The sequence below is a fragment of the Teleopsis dalmanni genome, chromosome 1 (assembly GCF_002237135.1).
Source record: "Teleopsis dalmanni isolate 2A chromosome 1, ASM223713v2, whole genome shotgun sequence".
In the NCBI taxonomy this organism is placed as follows: Eukaryota; Metazoa; Arthropoda; class Insecta; order Diptera; family Diopsidae; genus Teleopsis; species Teleopsis dalmanni.
The window spans coordinates 48,192,823-48,216,186 of NC_051846.1; the positions used below are offsets into that span (position 1 = coordinate 48,192,823).

The 23,364-nt window shown below is 32.5% G+C and overlaps 2 protein-coding genes across 2 annotated transcripts in view; both read left to right on the forward strand.

The window, feature by feature from the left end:
- Positions 1–2,053: 2,053 nt before the first annotated feature.
- LOC119680729 lies at positions 2,054–7,402 on the forward strand. The gene is made up of 2 exons (XM_038093689.1): positions 2,054–4,619; positions 4,665–7,402. The coding sequence occupies exons 1-2, from the start codon at positions 2,054–2,056 to the stop codon at positions 7,400–7,402; spliced, it is 5,304 nt and encodes a 1,767-aa protein (XP_037949617.1).
- Positions 7,403–13,709: 6,307 nt separating this feature from the next.
- Positions 13,710–23,364, forward strand: part of LOC119680739 (ice-structuring glycoprotein-like) — a 23,827-nt gene continuing 14,172 nt past the window's right edge. The window contains exon 1 of the mRNA XM_038093698.1: positions 13,710–13,718. Within this exon, the coding sequence (XP_037949626.1) occupies positions 13,710–13,718 (9 nt within the window). The remainder of the gene's footprint in view (positions 13,719–23,364) is intronic.

Sequence of the window (23,364 nt, forward strand, 5' to 3'; positions counted from 1 at the left end):
GGAATTCAATCCAGCTCATACTGCAGATGCTGAAGAGAAGAAAGAGAAACTGCATACCATGTGCTTGGGGAGTGCCTGGCACTGATGCAGAAGCAATATCTAGGAGGGTATTTTATGGATCATAATGATTCAAGACTAGAAAAGTTAGGCTTTATACTGTCTTTCATTAAAGAACTTGGAGAACTTGAAGGACTTGGAGAAACACTTTAATCCGACCAAGGGGCACAATAGATCTTTTAAATCGCAGTGCACTACCCCTTTTCCCAATAATAATCTAATATTATTTAACCTATGAAAAGGGAGACGAAGTAGAGTATTCAGACGAAATTACAGGATTGATCGCCCCTTGCAAAGTTTATTTTTTCTTATTTCTTCAATTGATTAATCAACTTGTCGCTTACAATCCTAGTCGACATTGAAAATGTGAGAAAAAACGCTATTGTGCAAAAAAGACCTTTTTAAAAATTATAAATAAATTTCATTCTTATCTTAGATGTCTATATCATTTAGTTGATTTAGATAAAATATGATTTGAATTACATTTGAATTATTTTGATTCATTTATTTACTCTAAATCGAAGAGATTTATTATTATTTTTCTCAGTGTAAAATAACTCAAAAATAACTTTCTTCAAAGCGTCTTTCACTTTTTTTACAATATATTTTTTGCATTCATAAAATGATTTGGGGTTTTATGTGATATTTTCTTTTTACTTATTTTTGAAAAATCATTTTCCTTTTTATTTTCCTTCATTTACTCTCATCAGCTTTTAATTTTATGCTTCTTCTTCAATACTTACTTATATCTTTTTTGTAATTTCAACTTTCAAGACTGTTTTCGTACGCTGACTTTTACAATTCTACTTATAGAGCAAAATATCGTCAAAAGCCCTTTGCCCCGTATTGCTAATGAGATCTGCTACGGCCAAGAAGCACAGTTTTTTGCATTTCTTTGGTTTCGTTTTTTATTTCTATTTGCATTGCTTTTTTCTTTGGTTTCTTAAGTTTTTTCAGTTTTGTTATATTTTTTCTTCTGTGTGCAGGTTGTCCTTTAGCGACGCCCCATTCGAAGGATGTGCCTGCAAATGTCCTTTCGCTAAAGCATGTCTAATGCTTGTCTTCCTGCCAGCCTGCGAGCCAACTAACGTTATGGCTTGGCAGTGCGGCTCTTTGGCTACGCTGCGTCGTTAAATTAGAAAAATGTAAATTTATTTTAATTAAGATAAATAAGTAACAAAATGTTTTATGGAAATTACGTTAACGATGTTGCTTGTTTCGATATTACTTTCAAGAGGACACTCACCAACAATTCACAATTGTGTAAGTGTGGGGTCGTGGGTGTTGAAGTTCGAATCATGGGGACTGGGTGAATGAAATGAATTTCACTTAAATATGTATTTACGTATAGAAAAAAACAAGTACCACTCAGAAAACTTAAATACAAAATGAAATTATAAACATAATTTTCTGAAATATTTTTCATTATCGAACAAGGAAAAGTTTTTTATACTTTTATTTTCTTTTTCTTTTTTTTTAATTTTTTTTTTTTTTACAAACAATTTTTTAAATTTTTCCTTTCATATTTTTTTATAATTTTCTTTTTTATTTTTTGATTATTTATTTTTTATTTTTATTTTTTATATTTGATTATTTGTTACCGACACTCATTGAAAACGTTCAGTAAACTTTTAATTGACGGTCCTTGAATTTTATTATAATTAAATACAGTTTTTGTTGATGTTATGAAGTCTGTTGCCGAAAATTGCGAATAATTTAAAAACCTTTGTCTGGCAATCATGGCAAACAGCTGACTTGGAGACTTCAAAATTTTTAGTAAATTTCCGTTTTTCATTTTTTCTCTTTTCTTGTTTGTGATTGCTAGACAAAGGTGAGTAAATTTTTAGTTTAATTTTTCAATCGTAATATTTTACTGTAATCATTAATTATGTTACAGATTTTTTAAGCGCAAAATAAAGGGTGCTATTTAAAATTGTCAAAAGTGCATTTATATATTTATATTCACAACAAGAAATTCTTAAAAAATCTTTCTTCAATGGAAAATGATAATGACGTGGAGCTGCCTCTTCAAAAAGGTTTGACATCAGCAGCCATACTTGAAGTTGGAGATGCAGATGGTGATGATAAAATCTCACACAAACACAATGAGGATGATGGTCAACATAGTAGACAACAGCAGCAGCCCAGCGCCAACATTACTCGAATAAAACAACTTAAGTTGCAACAGCTAGAAGAGTCGTTGCAGATTAGGGAGAGCTATTTGCGGGAAAAATTTAAAATCCTCACTGCAGATAGTGACGACGAGGGTATCGTGGAATCACATTTGCCTGAAGTTGGGCCTCAGCTGAATGCACATCAAGCCGTAGCTGATGAACACTTTTCGCCACATGGCCAACCTCATCTACAGAGTACACCAAGGTTAGTAAATAATCCATCTCTTTATACCTTACAGATCGCTCCCACGCTTACGTCGTCTCAGCTAGCAGCGCGTCAATGCATACCGAGAGATTTGCCTACGTTCCGCGGCGATCCAGAAGAATGGCACATTTTTATAAGTGCGTACGAACAAACTAAGCAAATCGCAGGTTTCTCCGATTATGAATGTCTAATGCGCTTACAGAGGTGCCTCATTGGTAAAGCGCGCGATGTAGTACGCAATATGTTGGTGTTGCCTAATATGGTTGGAGAAATAATAAGCACTCTTCGTATGTATTTTGGACGACCAGAAATAATTCTAAATAAGTTAATTGAGAAAATGCGTCAGTTACCGCCTCCAAGGGGTAGGCTGGGCGATTTAATTGACTTTGCAGTCAACATTAATAATGTAGTTGCAACAATTGAGGCATGTAAGCTCAAAAGTTATTTTAATAATCCACTCTTATTACATGAGTTAATAAGTAAATTAACTGAAGATATGAAGCTCAAATGGGCACTACATTCAGCATCAATAGCCGAACCTACACTTCGCGATTTTTCAGCGTGGCTTTCATCTTTAGCAAATGCGGCAAGTAGAGTAGCTACACCTTCTTTTTTAGATAAACCACTAAAAAAGGAAGGACGAGTGCACGTACATCAGACAGCTGAAATGACAACCACGGCAGTTAGGTGTTACATTTGTGGCGGCGGACATAAAATAATGGAATGTGAAATATTCAAGAACGAGCCTACTAATCAACGCTGGCGCATTGTCAAGGAAAAGAAGCTGTGCCGACAATGCTTAGGCGAGCATAGGCGTCGCTGTTTCAATAATAAAGTGTGTGGCATTGATGGCTGCAATGCACGACACCACCCCATGCTGCATTCTCGGATAGACCAATCTACGCCAGCAATATCTTTTACAGCTAACAATGTTTCATCGGATATAGTAGAACAAATAAGTTTAAGTCCATACTCAAACAAAGCGTTACTCAACAACCATAATTCATCAGTGAATAAAAACTGTTCATATTGCCGAATTCTTCCAGTTACTTTATATGGCACCAAAAGGACTATTAACACATATGCATTGATGGACGATGGGTCAACACTAACGCTTATTGAAGCAAGTCTAGCCGATGAATTGGGAAACGATGGTATCCAGGATGCGCTATGCATTAATTGGACAGGTAATATCAGTCGACAGGAAAATAACTCAAAAAGGCTCAACCTACAAATTTCTGCCAATGCTCCTCAAGCTAAAAAATTCCCATTGAAAAATGTCCGCACAGTAAGCAACTTACGCATGTCAGCAGAATCTTTTGCAGCTGATAAAATAAAACAAGGGTATCCGCATTTAGATGGCTTGCCTCTAGCAAGTTATACAAATGCTGTCCCCATGCTGATTATCGGCGTAAATAATCCAAATTTAATTTCAGCACTTAAGGTGAGGGAGGGTGGCTGGCAAGAACCCGTGGCGGTGAAAACACGTCTTGGTTGGACAGTTTTTGGTGGTGGTGAATTAAACCACCGTAACAACTTAAACCTACACAAATGTAGCTGTGGACAAGAAGCTGATAGGGAGCTTCATGAGTTAGTAAAGACATTTATAGTAAACGAGAATGTCGCGGTGGCTACCCCAAAAGCAGAATTACTTTCAGTTGAGGATCAGCGAGCAGAGGAAATAATGCGCAAGTGCCAGTTACGCGGAAACCGCTACGTTGTCAATTTGCCATGGAACACCGATACGGTCGAATTGCCAAATAGCTTGCCGATGGCATTACGTCGAGCGGAGTGCTTACGTCGAAAAATGCATGGGGACCCTGAATTGTGTCAAAAGCTAAAGGAACAAATCACTACTTTAGTCAGCAAGGGCTACGCAACTGAGTTGCCACCAGAAGCAATTAACGAGCGAGGTGGAAAGATTTGGTATTTACCAATTTTTATTGTGCGCAATCTACTTAAACCGAAAAAGCATAGATTAGTTTGGGATGCTGCAGCCAAAGCTGAAGGAGTGTCACTAAACGATTTTTTGCTGAAGGGGCCGGATATGCTGCGACCACTTATAAACATATTATTAAATTTTCGTATAGGAAGAATAGCTGTCTGTGGTGACATTGCTGAAATGTTTCATCGAATTCTAGTACAAGAAGCAGATACTGATGCTCAGAGATTTCTATGGTTCAGTGAGACATTTAAAAATATGTATTTGCGTTTATAAATTAAAGTAGTTAGCTTTGGTGCGCGATGTTCACCATATATAGCGCATTTTATTCGAAACCTGAACGCAGAAAGATTTATAGCTGAAAATCCTAGAGCAGTGTACGCTATTAAAAACAATCATTACGTGGATGACTTTATAGATTCAACAAATTCCATTGAACAAGCAATAGCATTAGCCGAGGCAGTTCGCAACATACATGAACAAGGTGGTTTCCATATGAGAAGCTGGACAAGTAATGCACCAGAAGTTTTAGCTGCGTTAAACGAACATGGTGAACAGACGGGTAAGTCGTTTGATAATAATATCGACACACTTCCGATCGAAAAAATTCTCGGCATGTATTGGGACCCGAAGTCAGATTGCTTTAAATATGTTTTAAAATTCGTTCGTTTACGTCGTAATGTTTTTGCAGATGAAATTGTACCCACTAAAAGAGAAGTACTTCAAATTTTAATGTCCATTTTTGATCCATTGGGACTGGCAGCTTGCCTCACATCATATTTAAAAATACTTATTCAGGATATTTGGAGAAGCGGAATCGACTGGGATCAACCACTGGTACCCGATCTTATGGGCAAGTGGTTAGCTTGGGTTGCCTGCATGCCTATTTTTGCTAATATTTCTGTACCCCGTTGTTATTCACCATACATAACAGAAAGTTCATGTGATGTACAAATTCATACATTCGTAGATGCGAGTGAGTTTGCTTATGCAGCTGTATCATACTTCCGCATTAAAGATAAATATGGAGTAAGTACGAGGATCGTAGCAGCAAAAACCAAAGTCGCTCCAATGCGACCGATGTCTATTCCAAGAATGGAGCTACAAGCTGCTGTAATTGGCACACGGCTTATGAATACAATATGTAAAGTACACACATTTGATATTAAAAAGCGTTTCATTTGGAGCGATTCCAAAACGGTGCTAAAGTGGTTGCGTGGTGATCCACGTCAATTTCAACAATTCGTAATGTTTCGCATTGCAGAAATTCAAGAAGCATCAACCGTCGAAGAGTGGAGATGGGTACCCACGAAATTAAATACTGCAGACAGTGCAACGAAAACAAAACAAAGTCCCGAATATGTGCAGCGGTGGGTCGAAGGACCAGAATTTTTGCTACAAGACGAGGATAAATGGCCAACTGAGGTGGACTTAGGTTCGATGGAGACCAGTGAAACTCGTGCAAAATTTTTATATCATCGCGAGACACAACCATGTTTCAATTATGAATATTTTTCATCCTGGATCAAGTTGTACCGTGCCGTTGCAAATTGGCTACTCTACATTGGGAAACTAAAGGCTCGTTGTGGCGGTTTCAATGCTACAAACGTTATTTTGACTGTTCAACATATTGAGCGCGCGAAGCTCTTAATATACAAAAGCGTGCAACAGGAACTACTTGAAGATTGGTCGACACTGAAAATGGGGAGAATAGTAGAAAGGAACAGTCCGTTATATAGGTTGCAGGTGTATATGGATAACAATGAGCTCATAAGAGTAAAAAACAGAGCGAGTAACTTTACGAATGAGTGTAAACCTCAAACTGATTTTATTTTCTTACCGCCAAAACATAGAGTATCGTACCTTATATGTGCGCACTATCATGAACGATTTTATCACATCCAACATGAAACTGCTTTAAATGAGGTCAGACAATTGTATTTCATACCAAAATTGAGACCATTATTCAAATCGATGCGACGAAACTGCAACGTATGTAAAATTTCATCGGCAATACCTCAAGCGCCGCAAATGGCCTTACTTCCCCCAGCACGACTAGCAGCTTTTCAACGTCCATTTACTCATGTGGGTATTGATTATTTTGGACCAATGGTGGTTATTGAGAATCGCAAAGCACTGAAAAGGTGGGGTGTTATAATAACTTGTTTGACTATCAGAGCCGTTCACATCGAAATCGCCCATAGTCTTAGTACTGACTCATGCCTAATGTGTTTAAGAAATTTTATTGCCAGACGAGGAGAACCTATCACCATCTACAGCGATAATGCAACGAATTTTCACGGTGTCGAGAACGTTTTAAGAAAGGAGTTGAAGAACATTGATTCCTCGGTTATGCAACACAAGCTAGCTCATCAAGGAATAGACTGGAAATTTAATCCACCGGCAGCACCACATATGGGAGGAGCGTGGGAGCGACTGATTAGAACAATTACGACAGTGCTGTATCAAATTTCGCCATCTCAACGTTTTACGGATGAAAGTTTACGTACTGCATTACTTGAAGTTGAAATGATCATCAACTCGCGTCCTTTAACCTACGTGTCACTCGATAGTGAAGATGAGGATCCAATAACTCCAAACCATTTCTTGTTGGGGAGCGCTAATGGTTTGAAACCATTTTGTGATGCTAAGAGAATCGATCCAAAGATGTGCCTGCTACAATCTGAGATGTTTGCAAATCAATTTTGGCGACGATGGGTGCGTGAGATACTTCCGACATTAACGCGTCGCGGCAAATGGTTCAATAAAGTGAAACCCATTACGGTAGGAGACGTTGTGCTGATAGTTGATGAAATGGCTAAGAGAAATACTTGGGTAAAAGGCATAGTTATCGAGACAACTGTAGCGAAAGACGGCCAAGTAAGACGAGCTAAGGTCAAAACAACAAAAGGCTTTTTGGAGCGCCCTGCCGTAAAGCTGGCCATTCTGGATATCGGCAAAGTTGACGCAAACGACATTGGGGTCGCCTGCGGGGAGGAGAATGTTGCCGAAAATTGCGAATAATTTAAAAACCTTTGTCTGGCAATCATGGCAAACAGCTGACTTGGAGACTTCAAAATTTTTAGTAAATTTCCGTTTTTCATTTTTTCTCTTTTCTTGTTTGTGATTGCTAGACAAAGGTGAGTAAATTTTTAGTTTAATTTTTCAATCGTAATATTTTACTGTAATCATTAATTATGTTACAGATTTTTTAAGCGCAAAATAAAGGGTGCTATTTAAAATTGTCAAAAGTGCATTTATATATTTATATTCACAACAAAGTCTTTTTTAATTAAAATCAATATCAATAAGCTATAGAAATTAACAACAAATAAGCATTCATACATACAAAATAAAATAAAAATAAAAAAATAACATTTATTATGAAATTTTTTAAAATCCTCAAGCATTCACCTATGTGACTACATAAATTTTATGCCAAGTTAAATATTCTGGAATAGAAAAAATGCTCTTCACCACAACAATTTTTTTTACATATTAAATAGGTTATAATTACCATTTAAATACACTCATAAAATTATTATTTATTCAAAACTTTATTTATTTGCAACACTTTTATATGTAAATTTTGCAGTACGTTATCGCAATTAACTCGAGAAATGTGCAGCAATAAGTACCACTTTTTATATAAAATTCAAACAAAAATGTGCTAATAAACTTTGATAATTGTAAGTGTAAACATGGTACACTTACAATAAATTCATTTTAATATAAAGTTTTTATTGTTTAGAAACATATTTTTACTGAACAAAATATTGCTTTTGGCTTAAATTAAGTTAATATTATAATATACATTATCTGGCATGTTTGGATTTCAAATCAAAGATTTATGATCAAGGATTCATAAAAATCAAGTCCAACACATTTTTGAAATTAGTTTATATATATACAACCCTTATCTGTGTTATATATATACAGCGTATTTTCGTTGTATATCTATTATAATTGAGTTGTTCAGACATAACATTTATGAACTTAGTCTATGAACTTAGTGACAAAAGATTTCGAATTACTACGATCGCGTGCTATTGCTCTTAGCTCACTAAATGATTTTCTCGTTTCTTTACTGATGGTTCTTCTCCATGTTGGCCTCGGCCAACCACAGTTTCTTCTTTTCTGCGGATTTCACTCGAATGTAACATGAATAATTTCGGTATTTGGATGCAAAGAGTATGCCCCAGCCATATGTATTCCCTCTGAATTATTTCTTTATCAATTGGCTGTAACCAACAGCAGAAGACCCGTTCTATTTATAAGGTCACGGTAAATGATTTTACTATACAAAGTTTAAGCTAACCTTAATGTTACATATGTGTTATGTAGTGAATTCCATTTATTACTAACTTGCTTAATACAGGACAAACATATGCCATTATTCACATTCTTCAGGGTACCGTAGTCTAATACCCCTAAAAAGGCATTTAAATAACATCAATGCGCATAAAATTGTCAGCTTTTTTACGCCTTTTAATATTCCTATGAACGAAAACCCAAATAATAATGAAGTCAACGAGTTAGCTTAGTCCATTGATATCTGTTCTACATTCTATGACTATCTTTGATTTAATGGGGGATAATTAAAATGGTTTATTTGTCGCTTGGCAGTAAAAGAGAATTGCTACCTTATACCTATTCTTGGTGTGGTTTGCATGCATCTCTAATCTTTAAAACTTCAACCTTTAAAATCATTGCTTCATCAGATAGCCAAAAACGCATACTAAGAGTTTGCCAGGTACTGATACATAAACGAAAAAAGTAACATAACTAGATTGGCATCTCATATCGGATGAAAAAGTAAAACTCTTTAATATAGGTTAGTTATTACAAAATGGAGTAAATTGAACTTGAAGAAATACTCTAAGACCACGAAGAAAGTGTAATAGATCATTAGATTTCAGTTATAATAATTATTTTAATAATAATTATAATAATAATAATTATAACAACAATTATTATAATAATAATTATTATAATAATGAAAATTCTAATAATAATATTAATTATAATAATAATAATTATAATAATAATAATCATAAGTACTCAAAGGTAATAATTTATATCTGCGAGTGTCAGAGTATTTCATACGGTTCGGTATGAATACTGTTTCTTTGAACCTGACAAAACCGCTCCCAGCAAAGTTCGATGAGTAGAAGAATTAACATTATGTTTAATACATCTATGGAGCAAGTCTTACGAACCCCTGTGATTCTTATACTAGCTGTTTGCTTTTCTTTTAGAACAATAGTTATTATTATCTTATCCAAAACTGGCCACCAAACCAGGGCTGCGTGTTAGTATTGAAGGAACTATAACCATTTACGTAATCCGCAAATTTTTTTAAACATTCCTTTGGAACGGAAGAACACAGTTTAAAAATTACAACCATTTTTATTTATTTAATACACACTTATTTTTTATTACACACATTACATTATTATTTTAGTCCTCTATATAAAATATGTATTCGAAATTAAGATTTTTTAACAAAAATTGAATTAAATTATTTTAATAGTCATTTCGAAACTATCTATGGAAAATTCTTTTTTACTGGGACAATGGCATTTAACCTCATTGCATTTCATATTTGATTGTCATCTGTCAAAAATATTAATATCACTTGTAATATTTTTCAAACTGGAACTATGTAAATAGAAATTAATTTAAAAAAATAAAATAAAAGGAGGATAAAACCAGTTCCATATTTATTCAGTTCAAAATATGTTAGATTTTAAGAAAAGAATCAAACCAGATGCATGTGAGTACAAATTCATCCCAAGTGATGCTTTAAAAGTAATTTCTATCGAAAATATAAAAATTCTGTTTCATTTCAATTGTAAAATTTCAGGTAAAAACTATGTATATAAAAATTCCACAAAAGTTTAATTAGAAAAAAAACCACTTTATATGCAAAATGTAGAAAATAATTTGAAAGGGTTAGATTACTTTACCCAGCTTCATTATCCACTCTGCTCGGAATTAAAAAAGACGATCGTATTTTATACACTCATGCATATGCTTATAAAAGATTATCAGAGGTTATTTTAATACTGAGGATTCTATCACAGGACAACAATATAATTGCCACTTTGATAATAAAAAAAATTTAATATGAATACTGAAATTGTTGTGAGAACAATCAGGGTGATTGTTCTGAGTTGTATGGGTGAGTAGTATGACAATTGAAAATAACACAAATATCACTGATCTTCGTATAAAAATTTAAATAAAATGTCATTTCTCTTTCACATTCAAAATAAACTCTTAAGAAAAGTCTAAGAATTTATATATGATTTTGTTTTAAATTCCCACGTTTCATAATTTGCATATTAGACTAAAGTTTGAGATTTCCTATGGGATAAATCGTGACACTTAAGCAACAGAAATGACGACACTACGTGTCACACTTCAGCATCCTTTATGCCTTGCACCGTTCAGGAAACAAATTCTTTCATTTTTTATGCAAATGAAGCTGTTCAGAATATTTTAAAAATGCGTTCCATATTTTCTAATAAAGGATTTTTTTCATTTTCCTATTATTTCTCTTTTGTTACAAAACAGGTTCGCTATAATGTATACAATAATCCTTTTTACTTTTACAAAATGTTAGAATCAAGGATAACCATAATAATCATAAAATTTTCTATTTACGGATTTTTAATTGACGAGACTTTATTGATGTCATTCATGGTAGGTAAGTGGAACAGTGTGGTTCCATAAATGCCGGGGTATTTGTGTGAATTTGTTACCCGTTGTTATGAAGCAATTGTTTAATTAAAATATTTTATTTTCCTTTTTTATCATACTATAATTTATTTCAATTTCTTAACAACATTGTAACAAATAAAAGTAATCTTGTCAATAGCTTTCTTTCTCTTCTTATTTTTTCGTGAAATACTTGCAGTCGTAATATTTTATATATTAAAATAACAGCAGAAAAATCATTTATTTTTCACAAGTAATATATAAGCTTATTTTTTTGTAATATTTCAAATATTCTTCTTCTTCTAGGTGCCTTGTCCGCTTCGAACGTTGACTAACATGATTGCTATTTTGATTTTATCTACAGCTTCTCGAAAAAGTGATCTTGTACTTTTATTAAACAATTGACGTAAATTCTTCAGCCATGATATCTTTCACCTCCCAGGGCCACGTCTACCTTCAATTCTGCCTTCAATGATTAATTTTAGTAGTCCGTACTTTTCCGGATGCCTCAAAATATGACCAAAAAACTCCAACTTTCGTCGTTTTACTGTCTCTAATATTTCTGTCTCTTTGTTGACACGCCGAAGTGCCACTGTATTTGTAATTTTTTCTGTCCAGCTTATTTTTTTTTTTTTTTTTTTTTTTTTAAACTTCATTTTATTAAATACAATCTATTCTATTCATGAATAATAAGAACTACTTATGGCAATAACAATATAAGATTGGCATGTACGGGACTACCCAGTGGTAATCACCGCCTTATGAAGAATTACAATTTTTAGAATCTGCTCGGCAAATCCGAAGTTGCATAGCGTATTAATCTACGAATGTTAAAAGCATCCCTCGTTAGGCCTGCGGCAAGGGGGTTAGGATGAACTACCAGTCGTGAGTGATAGTTGCTGCTTATCTGCTGTATTGACTCGTACACAGTAGGGATGCCAAGATCATGATGTAGGACGTTATTCGGGATAAACCATGGGGCGTTGGCGCAGATACGTAGTATTTTTGATTGAAACCTCTGAATCATATCTAGGTTTGACTTCGCTGCTATACCCCAGATGGGTATACCGTACGTCCAGATTGGCTGTAAGACGACCTTGTATAAAAGTATTTTATTTTGTAGCGATAATTTGGATTTGGGATTAAGTAGCCAGTAAAGTGAGCGTAGCTTTAGTCCTAACTGCTTCCGTTTTGTAAAGATGTGGTGACGCCAATTTAGACGGCGATCAAAATGTACACCTAGATATTTGGCGTTTTCAGCTTGCGGCAATTCACGGCCATTCAGTCTAACGGAAGGGCAGGTACCGTGGCGGAGTGTAAAAGTAGTTTGAACTGATTTGTTATCGTTAGCTTCAATGTGCCAAATGTCTAGCCATGCGTTGACATCGTTCAGATTACTTTGCAAAAGTTGTGAAGCTACTACAGGATCTGCGTGTTTCGCCATCACTACAGTATCATCCGCAAATGTTGCAGTGTATGTTTTATCGCTGAGTGGGAGATCTGCTGTGAACAGAGTATATAGAGTAGGACCCAACACACTTCCTTGGGGAACTCCAGCCTCTATTTGAAAAAGTTCAGTGTGACAGCTATTCATTTGAGCATACGTCGGTAGCACCACATTTCAAAAGCCTCGAGTTTATTCATCGATATTAGATATTAGATCAAATATTAGAATTAATCAATATAATAAATATTTTTTCTCCATGAATTACACAGAAGCACAACATATATCGATATTATGTGTTACTTTGATATTATTTTAATTTTGCACTATTCTAGCGAATAAAATTTTATTTCCATTATATGGTATATAATATTTACTATGTTGAGGCTAGTTGAATCAGAGCACTTGAGCACTTTTACTCTCTATTAACTGTGAAGTTTCTTCACAACCCTACGCCTTGACTGGATTATTGTTTATCACTTCATCAGACTAAGCAATAATTACCCTCAGATCTGCATACCTCCCCGTGGAGCCTATAACCACTCTGAAATTCGATAAAGCGGTATTGATAAACCTGCCAGTTTTCGTAAATCATTTCAGGGCTCTATTCTTTATATATTTTTTGATCGGATTAATCTTGTGGTCCCTGAGTATGTCATTCGTCCTAATGTACCATGATACCTTGAAAAGTCTTTTCAGAGCCTGGCTTTGTACAATTTCTAGCTGGCGAATAGTAATGTTTAAGGCGTTGCTAAACTCTACACATCCATATTGAAGTGATGGTCGAATTATTTGGTTATATAACAGGTTCCTATTCTTAGCATTGAGATTTTCATTTTTGAATAGTGGTTGGAAGTGATGCAGACTTTTGGGCATAGCTAATTCTTTTCAGTTGAACATCTTTAAGGCATGTGAATCGTTTGTGCACCGTAATGCCTAAATATTTTATGCTATCCTTCCAGTTTATTACCATATAATAACTTATCACAGTATATATTTTTATTTAATATATATTTTATTTATTTAATTTATTTATATATTTTTATTTTATTTAGATATTTCGGTTTTATATACTTTTTATATACTATTAGTTATTATATAATAAACATGAATTTAAATACATTGAAAACTTATTTAATTTCATGATTTAGTTTATAGGTAAATATGTGCGCGGTAAGTATGTATCATCAACTTTTTCATTTCCAGAGTATAGTTCTTGATTTTATCAATTAATTAAAATTGCCATAGATAAAAGCCTTTGGTTCACAAGGATACGAAACCGCATTTCCATTAAGTATAGCATTAATTGATTTGCAGCTTGTAATAATAGAATATATAAAAAATTGAAGGACTAATTAAAGCTTTTAAATAAAATTGCATTGCAGTAAAATAAAGTTGCACTAAATGCATTTTTATTTAATGATATTTATTAAGAAGTATAGGGATACGTCATAATTTAAAATTAATGCGCTTGCCTAACAATCAATATAAGGGCTACAGCGGCAGCATTAGCGCCAACAGCAACAACAAATAGCAACAAAAGCAATATTGTTGCAAGTAAAAATGTAAAAATAAAGAAAAACGAGAAAGGATCTGGGAAAAAAAGTAATTATGGTGACTAAGTGCATGAGCAGACATCCTATTATGCAACTTTCGAAACAGCAAACAGAATTGCAATAAGTCCAATGTTTAAACACTGCGTATGTATGGTATGTGATATTGTATTATGAATAAGCCTACACATTCGTGAATATGAATATGTATATATAGAAATATATATACAGTGCACTCGAAAAGTATGAATACTAAAAACCGCCATCATTATTATGATGCAAACAAATTTCGCTCGGCTCACACACAGGCAAATCCTTATGCAAATTGTATGTATTAGTGGCAAGAAAGGATGTATGCATATGCAATGCATTGAATTTGCATGCAACAGCAATTTTTATGCAATTTAAAAAATCCTTCTTTTTTCTTTGTTAAGAGGTTTTTTCAGTATTTCAGATTTTTATTATTATTATTGTGCTGCATTGAAGCTTTACATTGAAAACTATATCCAACACATATATGAGTGAGTAAATAAACTACCTTGAACTGATAGAGCAAAAAATTAAAAGCAAAAAAAAAAACAAAAAAATAAGTTATGGAAAAATGCTTATGCACTTTACCCATTCAAATTCCATAAAGGTACGAGTACGTACGTTCATATACTAAAACTGCATTTTTATGCATACAAACAAATGCATTGTATGCATGCCATTATGATTGTATACAGTATGCATACTTATGTATATATGTGTGTATATCATTTTTTTTAAATCTCTTGTAAAATATCTGTAGAATTACCAGCACGTTTAAATAATACATACCCACAGCCGAAACTGTAATTGCTGAATAGCTACTACGTACATCCTCTGAGCCTAGAACTCATCAGCTTATAGTTGCAAGTAAAGCGGCTGTATTTGGAATACGTTAATAATTCATCAACAGCATACATAGAGCTCGTATAGAGCTCATTGTAGCTAACAAAGCTATAGAAGCGGTAGCGGCAGTAGAAGCAGTAGCGGCAGTAGAAGGTGGTAAAAGTCCGTAGAAAGTGCTTATATCCCATGAGGTAGAATTTTGCAAGGACAACAGAATGGAACGTAAAGCAAGGCACGCAAATGCATAAATAGCCTTAAAATATTTAATTCATTTCATAGAAGAATACTTTTCATTACGTTACATTTTAATTATGGTGAACAGATGATGAAAACTACCGCCTATGCAACACGCAATCTACAATACTCATCAGCGCCTAGCGGGTAATGGGCAATGTAGCCTCAAATTGAGATAGCAGATTTTCACTGACAACACGCCAACATGCCAACAAAACATTTCTTGTTGACATTCAAGACGCTCCATTCGCAACAGCTACAGAACCAACATCTGTACCAACAGCAAATGACGATGGCGATGGCAATGACAGTGGAAATAGGAATGGAGGTTATGTCCTTGCTGGCATGCTTGGTTTGGCTTGTTTAATTTACGCTTAAGTATTAACCGTAGGGCTAATGCTGTTGTCTTGCAAATAAGGCATAAATTTCGGAGTTGGAGTACACAAGTTGGATGTGGATTTGGAGCTGAAGTTGTCTCAATGAGCGTCTTGTGGAAATTCATTTTTAAGTGTGGAAAAAGTGTATATTAATTATGAGTAAATATTTAATCCAGTTAGTACATTTATATGCTTTATGCATAGTAAATTTGCATTTTCGTTTACTTACGGTGATTTATTTTTAGAAATGGAGTTTAAGAAAGTGTGAAGAAATAACTAAGTTCATTGTAAATATGATTTAAAAGTAGAATTCTGTAAGAACTTAAGCATAAAAAAATAAATACTAATTTATTAAATGACGATTCGAATTGCTAGTTGAAGGTAAATGATTTTCAATATATTCGACTTCTAAACGTATAAAAGTATATTTTTGGGCAAATTAATCAATATTCTATAAAGAACACATGGTACAAAATGTTAGCAATGTGTAAACCTTTTTTATATGAAATTTAGACATTTAAATCAATATACTATAAAGACAGTTTAGACATGTGTATGTTACATATACACATATATTTTAAGGAGTCTTAGAGTATCTTTTCAAGCACATAAATCAATATCCCTACCATAAAGACTATAGCTGTTTTAGACTGTTAATAATATATAGCCCTGTTTTATATTAAAGTTTAAACATATGTACTTATATATTTGATGTATGTTACATTCCCACTTCATTGCACAGCTTTTACAACTAAAGATAATGGCACAATATATTAAACGTAATTATAAAAAAATTCAATGATTTAATTAAATTTATGTTTGTTCCTAAAGCACAAATGTCATATTTGGACCATTTTTTTTCTTATAAAATTTATGCCCTATTTGAAAAAAAACTCCTTTTGACTTTATCTAACATTAAAATCAAGTATTTCAAAAATTTCGTAACAAAAAACAAAAAAGTTTATTTTTGTTTAAATAAAAGACATAAGAAAAAAACATAATAAAAAGTATTTTCACAGCTTAGAATATCAATTTTTTTTGTCTTTTGCATATTTCGTTACTGTTATCCTTAATGCCTTAGTGATAATGTTCGCGAGGGGTGGGCTCAAATAATGAGGTTATAAAAACGGTAGCCACCCCACGTTCGCGTCCCAGGAATTTGCTCTGAAATATACTAATTTTTATGTACAAAAATAATTCAATTGTTAACAAGTATTAAAAGTTTTTTATATATAAAAATTGTATTGCATATAAAAAACTTAAGAGTGAAAAAGTAACTAAGCAAAAATCTATTTAGAAAAAATTATGTACTGACGGGTTGTTTTACATTTCTGCGCACATTTGACACGCTCATAATTTCCGGGTTAATTTTATTGAAATTTTTAAAAGTTTCTCTTTTTTTTTAACCAAGTATCGTGCTGACATATTCCTTTATTGTCGACCGAAAAAAGAGGATTTTTTATATGAAAATTTTATAAAGTTATATTAAAATTGTAACAGTTTTTTTAATCTTTGTTAGGAATTAGAAACAAAAATGCACGCTCTATAAATTTTAATGAAAATGAGTTTTTTTCATTCAGTTTTAAGCTCATATATTGTTAAAAAAATATGGTCTGACAAGCTGTCAGAGTCATAGCCTTTCGTTTTTTTGTTTTTTTTTTTTTGTTTCCTGTTTTGTAGCCTCTCTGATTTCAGGATTTTATACAAAGTGGTTTCAGTGGTTCTATTTCATATATAGAAATACCTACATATGTAATAAAAATCCATAAAAAATATTAAGAAAGTAGTCATTTATTGTTATTAGTTTTGTATTTTTAAGTTAGTTATATATGGATATATGGACCCAACACCAGCATTTCGGAGGCAATGGGCATATGACCGAGTGTCTTCCAAGCTGAAATCCACGCAATCAACTTATGCGTAAGATCCAATTTAATCAAAAAATCTTCTGGCTCGAAAATTATTATTTACTCCGACAGCCAGGCTGCTCTTAAAGCTCTTTCTTCTTGGACTTTCAAATCAAAACATTTCCTAAAGTGTTACGAGCTTCTGCAATCACTTACAGCTCGGAATAAGTTAAGCCTTTACTGGGTTCCGGGCCACAGAGGAGTTTTGGGAAATGAAAAAGCTGATGAGCTAGCCAGAACTGCATCAAAAACTGTTTTTATAGGTCCTCAACCATTTTGTGGAATAAACGGGCCAGTACAAAACAGATTATCAAGGAAATGGAAAATCATATGCGGCTGGAGTACTGGGTAAACTTTCCAGGACTCAGACAAAGCAAAGCACTGATAACACCGTACTCCTACAAAGACATTCTTAAATTCTCAAAATGTAATGGCCTGAAATATCACCTTCATAAACTACAATTATCTGCTAACTCGGAATGCAGATTATGCCTCGAAGATGAGGAAACGACCATGCACATTCTTTGTGAATGTCCAGCTTTAATAACGCACAGAAGAAACCTGTTTCATAAAGAGTTTCTGTCACCAGAGCAGATTAAGAACTCTTCTCTAGATTTAAGGGGCTTTGTTTAATCAATAGTGAAACTGGTACAATAGGACTCTTCTGGCCGCAGTACCGGCTGTTGGGCAAGTTTCAAGTCTACTCTTTAATAAAAAGAGATCACTGATGATAAGTACTTGGTAATACTCGAAACGGCGTCGTATGGTCAGCCAAATTTCAATAAATTAATTATAATTTTTGTTGTTGTTTCTTAATTATTGTTCGAATCCTTTTAACTTAAAATCTATTTTCTTGCAGTAGTTCAAGCTCCAGCAAATATAAGCAATTACGTTATTGACATGAATATTACGTATTATTATTGATGGCCCAAGCTCATCACATTTCACATACAATAGTTTACGCTTTAGGTTATAGAAATAGATACAGACTTACTCACCAGTTGTAATACCATACATAAATTGTTATCTTGTTTGGCTTAAAAATAGCAAATTATAAATAGTTTTCTGACCTAATATAGTTTTATGCTGTGATACCCAATATCCTAGTTGTTCTATTAAAAATTTAATGCACCGTTAATAAATTGTTGTTAGACGTAGATCTTTCTCCAAAAGCACTTTTTTAAAATACAGAAAGTCGTAAATTGTCCTAACGATAAGTTATAAATTTGAATTCTGACTGCGATAGAAAATAAATTATTTTTCACAAAAAATGTTGATCTAACAATTTTGATACAAATCAGTTGCGAAAAGTTATAAGACAACGATTTGATCATTTAAGATAATCGTTTCTTCGATTATTTTACATTTACTACATTTCACTCAAAAAATTGCACACAAAAAACAGTTGACCAATTTTTCGTTAGTGGTAAGCGAAATTCTATTCTAAACATGCGGAATATTTTCGGGAAACAAAATAAACGTTTTGAACAACGAGTTCTAGGATTATAGTGACTGAATGTCTTTGATTGTGAGTAGTGAACTTCAGCAATCGGGTTTTACTATCGAAGAACAGTGGACTTATTCTTCGTTTGCTTTAAACAAAATTTTTTGAGTGTAGCGCTGCTCAACTCTACATAGTAACGTTGTAGAATACAAATACATAAATTTATTTCATAGAAATGATATATACACATATGATATGTCGCAACGTCTCTTAAAACAAAGTTTATAAGTTTATAAACTTATAAACTGTTGTACCAAAATTAAATCCAAAATATTGTCAGTTATTAATAAATGATTATATACTGTTAATATATAGCCACAACCATACCTATGTTATTTATTGCTTTCACAATTATTCTCCAATTAATCTTAATTACTATTGTGAAAAACTTACTTTCTTTAATCATTAGATTTAAAAAATACTAAATATCTGTAACAGACTTAATAAAATAAATGAAGCTATAAAAAAAACTTTTTACCAAGTGATCTCAAAATATGCAAAAATAATAAACTCCTAAGTCAATTAATCTCAATTTAAGTAGAGAATTACTTCATGTTATTTAATCACATTATTAGTCACACCATACACACAACGCACCCCTCCTCATCACGTATCTATCATTTTTTGCAAAAACTTTTGACAAAATATTGACATATAAATGGTCTATTTTTTGCTTTTGTTAACAAGTCAATAGGTAAGTGTCAACACGTACAATAGTGCAAAAAATTATTTCATAGAACCTCAATATCGGTAGACTTAAAAACAGACAACTCAAGTGCTTAACAAATTAAAATAATAACCAAAAAAAAAAAACATTAAGCCTATTAACCTTTTTAAACAATTATTTTCGAAATTATTTGTTGCATAAGAATAACAATATAGGTATGCTCTTTTGATACCCTAACTAGTACAGAGAGTTCATCCCTGAAAATGATAATAGAAAAAAAAAATGTTACCCTCAGTTTGTGAAATTTTTTTTTATTTCGACATCACATCATATCACAATCCCCTCATTTTCTTTACCGTATTTATATTACCGCTGATCATTTGCCGATCAATTGTGGCTGATTTTTGATATTTGCTATTGATCAATAATTGATATTTGATCCTTTATTGTATTTTGATTGAAACTCATTTGAATACGTGTTAAATATCTAACCTTTTTGAGAACTATTTTGTTTTGATTGGTATTATTAGCAAAACAATGTTTATTGAAGTACATGATTTGTATGTAATGGATGCGGTAATTGAGTTGTATTATGATATTGATGGTTGGTTGCAGGTCAACATCAATCTATCTTTTAGCCGATCATAATTAGTTATTTTTCGCCGCTTAACTACCACATTCCCCACGAGAAACTTTAAGATTTAAAAAAACAAATGAAATTTAAATGTATTTCGTCAAATTAAGCTAATTACCGATTACCGTAGATCCTTCGTTCTTACCGATGAACAGTCTGACAAACTGCCAAAGAATTACATCCCTAAAAACATATTTTTTCCGAAAGCCAGTGCCTGAACATTCACAGAAATAATACATAACTGTTTCTTTTTTCTATAAGATGCCACAACATCTACTATAAGTATTAAACGGAATGCGTAGTTTCTCTGCATGGGTTCTTATACACCACTGACCAGAGGAAACTATAGTAAGCGTTGCATTATTAACAATGTAACTTTTAATGAACTCCCAATATCTTGTCTTCGTGTATAAGGACTATATAACCTGGAAAATTGCACCTGACCTATTTTCCATTTATAATTAGCAAGCTAAAGAAAATAGAGATAAGTACTTATTTCAATGAATTTTAAAATAACTTCATTTTTTCGAGAATTCATTTATGAAAGCACCAGTGCGAGCCAAATCGTATGAAATTTGATTCCCTTTAGTATTCCTATGTCCCGGAACCAAGATGAGAGTAATATCAACGAAAATAATTCAACAATTTCCTCTCTACATTCATTAACTAGCTTTGATTTGATGAAATGAAGAGTTTTAATTACCAATTGGCTGTCAATAAAAAATAGCAAAACTACACCTGTTCTTGTTGTGACTTGCAATTAACCGATATGGCTCCCTAATTGCTAAGAATTCAACCTGAAAACTATAACTTCATTAGGTTGCCTAAGGAAGGTTTTAAATCTGCAAATGATGCAAAAATTCCTGCTCCTAACATACATCGCAGTCCATTTTCGAGCCATCCATGAAAATTGATGCATCGTAGTTTGCTTGAAATCTTCTCATTTTCCATTCATTTTTTGACGAAAACATTGTATGAAAATTTCTTTCAAAGCATGAGTATTAAATCATATGTTATCCTATTTGATTTGAACAATTTAAAGTAACGTCTAGAATCTGGCTATGTCCATTTGCGCTGTTACAAATTATATTTTCAATATTAATATCAATGCATAGTATTGGCAACCCTGTAAAAAATGATGACACATGACGTTTGTAGGAATGTGAACTAGTTTTGTAATTGTGATTAAAACGAATGGAAATAATAATAACTGATTTTAATAAATAAAGATTTCAATAAAGAAATAATAGTTTGATTTGAATAAAGAAATTACACAGATATAAAACATAGTTAACGTAGCATCACATTTAGGGCATCCAAGAGTCTGTCCAAAGGGTCCGTGCCAAGGGTTCCTGTAACGCCAATATATACATAGTTATTTTAAAATTTCTTAAATAAGTAACACTTGTTCATCTATAATTGAATACTAAATAGATATACTCTTTAAGTTTATTGAAATTTTTTATACAAATATTTTTACAATTTTTATGGATATAATATTATTGCTTAGAAAATAAATAATTTAAAAGCAATAACAATTAAGTTTTTTAATTTTTTAATTATGAACAAACCTCAAAAGCCATAAGCTTCAAATACCTTTATAATATTGAATAAAAACACAAAGGACATTAAAAATTACATCAATTACCTTTCATTTTTAATTAAAGAAAAATTCTGAAAATGACCGCAAATGCAATAAAGCCTTTTAGCAAATAATTATTTTTATACCTTAAGTTTTGAACGAAACTTTTTGAATGGCATGCAGCAACAGTAAATTTGAATACTTCATAGTTCAACCAACCAACCGAGCGGAAGTTCAATACATAAAAAATCAAAAAATAAAAAAATGAAAAAAAAAATAAAAAAAATAAGAGTTCCAGGAGTTTATGGCACTGTAATGAAAAGAAAAATATGTATACGAATGTATATAGCAGTAAACGTTTATATATACATATATCCATATATATCTATGTAAATATGTACTAGAAAAACTGACCGCCATCACGGCAAGTGAACTGACATTATAGCTGCCATTTTGCTTTTGTATTTGATTTTTTTTTATTATTTATTTTTTTTTTTAATGAAACGAACCACAGAAACCGCAGCGCCCCATGCAAAAATTTACTAAATTAACAAGAGTAAAAAATCTGGAAAATTTCATTTCCTCAATTTGCGCGCATTTTTCATAATATTTCTTAATTATTATGGTTATTCATTTGAACACGTACAGCAAATAAAGTAAATGAAATGCAAAATGCAAAATGAAAAACAAAAACTCCATCAAAAGGAGCAAAAAATTCTTAAGGCAAAAATCCTTTAGACTGTTGCTGTAAAAGGAAAAAATTGTTGAAATATGTAGAAGGAGTGAGGAGACATTGCCTTTGCCGGTTCTAAGATATGAAAAATGTCTTTGAACGCCGTAATGGTGGAAAGGCACTAAGATCATTTTACTTATAATTAATTATGCATACATACATAAACACATCTTGATTGCCACATTTTTTTAATTATGAAAATGTTAAATTTTGATTTAGAATATTACAAATTAACTAATGAGGTGTACCCCGTCTTCGTATATACTTTTAGCATTGACAGATGAAATATCTTTATATTCATCTTACGTTGAAAAATCATTAAATTTACTAATATATTGAAAACCCATAATAAATAAACAGAAAAAATGGTACTTTTTAACAAAAGTGTACTGAACGCCTCCAAGGACAATTTTGATGGACAGACCCACTAAGTGAGCAAGTAATTAATCAATAAATCTAATAGATTAATACTATGTTCAGACACACCTTAATTTCGCAAAAATCTTAACTTCATCTTCGTTTCAGCGAAATTAAGTTGTTTTTTACGTACAAAATTCAGTTTTAAGGTTAGAACAAAATTAAGGAAAATGCCCTTAATTTCGTTAAAACAAAAACTGAAATTAAGTGATATTTCAAATGCAACTATACGTAAGATAAATTTCAAGCAAAAGAAAAATTGAGAAAACGAAAAAGTGACATTTTTTTCAAATAATTGTCAGTGACAGTTTTTTTTTTTTTTTTTTTTTTTTTTTTAA

Bases quoted from the DNA above. Each gene is read 5' to 3' on its own strand.
- LOC119680729 (XM_038093689.1), top strand. From the start codon at position 2,054: ATGGAAAATGATAATGACGTGGAGCTGCCTCTTCAAAAAGGTTTGACA. The intron at 4,620-4,664 runs GTGAGACATTTA...AAATTAAAGTAG, and splicing joins TCAGAGATTTCTATGGTTCA to TTAGCTTTGGTGCGCGATGT.